At 39.1% G+C, this 5,293-nt stretch overlaps 1 protein-coding gene across 1 annotated transcript in view; it reads left to right on the plus strand.

Moving 5' to 3' along the window:
* Positions 1-5,293, plus strand: part of LOC107738910 (A disintegrin and metalloproteinase with thrombospondin motifs 7-like) — a gene marked incomplete at its 5' end in the record, with an annotated part of 69,196 nt that overhangs the window by 34,675 nt on the left and 29,228 nt on the right. The window contains one exon of the mRNA XM_016550836.1: positions 2,199-2,346. Coding sequence (XP_016406322.1) covers positions 2,199-2,346 — 148 coding nt within the window. The remainder of the gene's footprint in view (positions 1-2,198; positions 2,347-5,293) is intronic.

Here is a 5,293-nt window from a genome sequence, read left to right on the forward strand (position 1 = left end):
TTTCTACTTGGTTTTTGGTCGAGCACCCAGTTGAGATCGATGTGCGTGCTTTTGCCTGCTCTTCCCTTGGATATTATTAAAATACTGTATGTTTGAATTGGACTCTGCATCTCCTCGTTCCTCGCTCCGTGCTCCTCACAGTAGCATCCCATGACAGAATTCCAGACCGACAAAAAGTGAGTGGCGCCTCTCCTCCCCGTGTTTCTTTTCCGTTTTTGAAGACACCACTGGACTAAGCTGGAGGGAAGGAATCCCCCGGTGTCTGGAGAGCATCCGGCCCCGATCCAGAACCAGCTCGCCGTCAAGCCCGCCGGCCGCCAGTGACTCAAGCCAATGCTGACTCGGCGCTCTTAGACATGGCGCTACCTCCAGAGTTCTCGGCTCCTATCCTCACCCCAGAATCCGCTCCAGAAAGTTCTCAGACTGCCTGCTCCGCCATGGCCTCCTGAGTCCCCTACTCCGCCATGGCAACCTGAACTGCCTGCTACACCATGGCTTCCTAGTCTGCCTGCTCCGCCATGGCCCCCTGAACTGCCTACCTTCCCTGTGTACCTGTGTCCCTGTCTTGCACCAGCCTCCAGGGTGCCCCCCCGCCCCGCCACCAGGGGGGAGTAATGTCACGGGTATGTTCCTGTTTGTCGTTATTTGGTTTGGTTCCTGTTCTCCTTATTAGTAGTCACCTGTTCCTTGTTATTAGTTATCCTCTTCACCTGGCTGCCCCTCGTTATCTGGCCTAATTGAGTTCCAGCTCGTTCTGTTCTCCCTTGTCTGGAATTGTTTGTCAACCTTTGCTACGTGTGTTTTCCTGTTCCCTTAGATATTATTAAAATACTATATGTTTGAACTGGACTCTCCTCATTCCTCGTTCCTCGCTCCGTGCTCCTCACAGTAGCATCCCGTGACAGTTCCCCAGGGAAAAATTTACAGCTTCAAACACTATAATGGATAACAGGCCTATTCTTTATGAATAATTAAATCTGCAAATTTCTCAGAACAGAGCCTAATCTGCTTTTCCACAGACTTCTAAAAATAAATATACACATAAATGTATGGAATTCTGCTTTTTTTCTTTTTTTATCTCCTTTAACAATAAATATTTGAACTGAGACAACAGAATAGTTTTATCTGACAGGGAAAGTGAAATCATTAAAAGATTAATGTATGATTTTATTCCATTCCTTATTTAAAAAGCAAAATATGTTTGAAGATTTACTGGATTTAATGATTGAATTTATTGCATAAAAGGCTTATTCCCAAATTTAATCAGTAGCGGACTGGGTTTTATTAACATAAGAAGATACTGTTTATTAGGGATTTAGGCTAGTATGTGTAGCAGAGGGGCCTTCTAGATAAAGGACCTCCACCCACAGAGCAATTTGAGGCCTTTGGCTCGCAGCCTTTACGCAAGTGGAGAAAGAGGGATGTCTACAGCAGCGGGAGGCAGACAAATGACATATTCTCTTATCTCTCTCCATATTCTTTAATCTCATGTGCAAGAAAGCAGTTTACAACCTAACATTTCTGGTTTTACTGTTTTGCTGTGCAAAGACAAAAAAAATCTGTCATAATTATATGGCGGTTCATCTGTTAGGGAAATATCTTGTACTACTTCGTACCACCAATCAGATTTCACATTTTCAAATCTTTTACAATAGTTGCTGGTCTAAACTCCTAAATATGTAACAATTTACATTATGGGCTGGCAACTGCCTCACAATATAATACATTCATACAGTCACAATTAGGTAAGCTGCAATGTATCACAATAAATTGAAACGTGTGCTAAAAAGAATATTGCTATATCCAATATTCTATCATTTCAAATGTACTGTATTCAATGAAGAACTTCGTGATTGTTGTTATGACATATTACCAATATCTTTTGACAGTGAATGTAATGTACACGGGTGAAATTAAACAAGAAAATTAACCCCAGAGAACAACTTTCCTGGTACTCATAGCACTTGTCTCACAGTTTTCTTCTTTTTTTTCTTCTTTTATTCACATCTTTCCAAATCTGCTCATTTGTAGAAACTGCTTCTTCATTCATTGGACATGTAACCAATACTGTGTCATAGAATCCTGATATATTGATATGTTTGGCATTGCCCTAGATTCTAGGTCTGAGATTTGTGGGTTTGTATGTTGTGTGTTCTTGTGTCAAACTTTCTCTTTAATCTGCCCTCAATGTTCTCCAGCTGCTTTTTCAAGAGATCAATCCAGGGGTGAGGTATGAGTATACCATAAGCAGAAACACTCTTGTCGACTCCAACAATGGCACTGCTGTCTCTTATTTCCAGTGGATTTATGGGGCTTGGACTAAGTGTAGCGCCACATGTGGAACTGGTAAGGAGTCATCTTATTGCACATTTCTGCTTTCAACCTATGCCCATACACAAGTAGAGCCCATCCTGACTGATTTGCCTATTTACTTTAGGTTTGCTTTTTTATAGTTTCATATTATACGAATATAGAAATGGTGAACAGTTGATCTGTTTGTTCAATCTAGCTCTATAGCTAGTTTGAACAAACATACTATAAATTAGCTCTCTGACAGACATTGCTTTGACAAAAAAAAATGCAGGCAGACAGAGAGCTTTTCCGAATAAAACAGGGCATTAACTTTATAGGAAACAGACTTTGGACCAGCTGATGCTACATGAACTCAACTTTAATGTGATTGGAAGCAGGACTTTTATAATGGCGGAATATTTCACTGGACAGCCTAATAGGATATTAAAATGCTGTCACATTTTCTGTTGCTCTGTAAAATTTTGTGTGTGGAATCTGCATGTAAGGGAGTTTAGTGAGAGTTCAAAAACGTTTTCTCGTATTCAAGTTGGTCATGCAAATTCCCTGGGTTTGAAAGTGGTGCTTCATGCATTGCTACACAATAGACAATAGACCTTTTTTGCCAGGAAAATTTTGCCATAATTTTGCTAATGTGACCACACCTTTAGACTGTGGACAGACAGCCATTTCTAATGTTTATTGTTCACGCACTATTTCATGAATACTGTGTACGTAGCCATCTTAAAGGCCCTGATATGCTTCAAGCTAAATAGAAGAATGAACTGGTGTGACGTAATTTCGGACAAAATTAGGCCAAAACTAATTTGAATGGAGTTCAGGCCCAATATACTTTAAGCGAAAACGAAGAAAGAAGTGGTGTGACATAATTTCGAACAAAATCAAGCTAAAACAAAGCTTGTTTGGAGTTTGTTTCGGAATTCGAAACAGCTTGCCAAATTGAGCTTTTCTGAAAAGTTTGCTCCAGCTGGAAACACGTTCGAACTATCATTGGTTCGTGGCGATTACATAATAGGTAGCTCTGGGGTTCTGCACTCTTTGACGTGGAAATCTCTGGTTCGTTTTCACTGTTGAGTCCGTCGAAGTCAGACGTCCGTGAGTAAAAACATAAACACTGGAGGGCTGCTTTATAGTAGAAATTTAAGTGTTTTAGCAGCATGGTTGGTGTAGGGATGTTAACTAACAGTATACTGCTGTGAAGGAATTGTAACTTCTTTTTACCCCTAAATGAAGAATAAAAAGGAACTTCACTGTGAGTATATCCATGGCTTAATGATTTGAAGTACTGTTTTTTGTATACTACTTTAGTATGGAAAAAGACACATATTTGGAAGCAGGGGTTTTGTCAGAAGTTTAGTTTGTTTCATGCAAAGTGTTACTTTCTGTGGGATGAATTTGTCGCTGAAAGCTGGTTATAACATTATCGCTATGGGTACCGAAACCCAATATTAAAGGTATAGTTCACCCAAAAATGAAAATTTGCTGTTAATTTATTGACCTTCATGCCCTCAAAGATGTAGGTGACTTTTTTCTTCAGTAGAACAGTAAAGAAGATTTTTAGCTGAAACCGTGGTCCTTGGAGATACATAATTCAAGTCAGCGGCTGCACATTTTTGAGAATAAAAAAAGCTTATCAAGGAACACAAAATTAATATTTGTGGCTCCTGAAGATATATTGAGGTCTTATGAAGCAAAACAATCGGGCTGTGCAAGAAACTGGTGAACTAGTCTGCAGCTCTAGCAGCACAGATCTACAAGTTATTCAATCAAAACTCGCTTTTGGACGTGCCTGACAGCCACTCCGACTCAAAATGAGCCAAAATGATGATCCTATGATATTGGTTTTGCCAACTCATTCAAGAGCTCCAGCTCCTCCAACAGTCACTGAACTGAGTTCCGACTCGGACTGAAGACCGTTGAGCTGGTAATATGCGTGAACCGAGCACTTGAATGAAGACGGCAAAATAATTTGTTATGGTTTCTCATTGTTTATGTAAATAGGTGAGCTTTATTTGCTTTAGACATGTAATCCACGTTTTTACATAAATTTTGGATGCTTTAATAATATAACATGTATACATTACAGCATTGCATGATTACTGAACAAGTGAATTGAACCTTTTCATTGAAATGAACTGTCCGAAAGAACCAGTTCGCAGAAAAGAATCATATCTCCCTGTTGCCTGAGGCTATGGATTACAAATAATAATGTTGTAAATAATATTCAGTATCCTGCACAGACCAATCGCTTCGCTTCATAAGACCACAGTATATCATCAGGAACCACGGGTATTAATTTTGTGTACCTTGATATACTTTTATTCTCAAAAACGTGCAGTCTCAGAGTTGCATCTTATAAATCACCAAGGTCCATGATTTCAGCTAAAAATCTTTTTTACTGTTCTACTGAAGAAAAAAAGTCACCTACATCTTGGATGGACTGAGAGTGGGTAAATTAACAGCAAATTTGAATTTTTGGGTGAACTATCACTTTAAACGGGCCCTGGGGCTAAATTATGAAAGACTGTAGTATCGATAAGCTCGAACATTATCAGTTTTGCTTTCCATACTGGACAAACTAAGAAAATACCCTTACTATTTATTATTGTTACATAAAAATTGTCACATTGGTTTTTAGGTTTTGTTTCTTGTTTAGGTTTTCATGTCTTTTATTTTGTATTTTCTTGTCTTGGTTCCTACCCTGTCATGTGATCCTGCCATGTGGTCCTTCATTCTTGTGTCTTGTTCTCTTGGTTCCTTTGTTGTATGAATCAGATTTTCTTTGGTTGGTTTATGTCATGTGACCCAAATTGTTTGATACAGTATCAGGGCTCTACGCTTACTTTTCTTTTTAGGAGCGCTTGTGCTCCTAATTTAAAAAATTTAGAAGCACGGTCAAAAATTTAGGAGCACCTTCTAATCAGTAATCAAAAATTCTGAGAAAAAAATGAACCTTCCCATTACGAGGTGATATTTGACTCCT

The sequence above is a fragment of the Sinocyclocheilus rhinocerous genome, unplaced genomic scaffold, assembly GCF_001515625.1.
Source record: "Sinocyclocheilus rhinocerous isolate Xijiao unplaced genomic scaffold, SAMN03320098_v1.1 scaffold1396, whole genome shotgun sequence".
NCBI lineage: Eukaryota > Metazoa > Chordata > Actinopteri > Cypriniformes > Cyprinidae > Sinocyclocheilus > Sinocyclocheilus rhinocerous.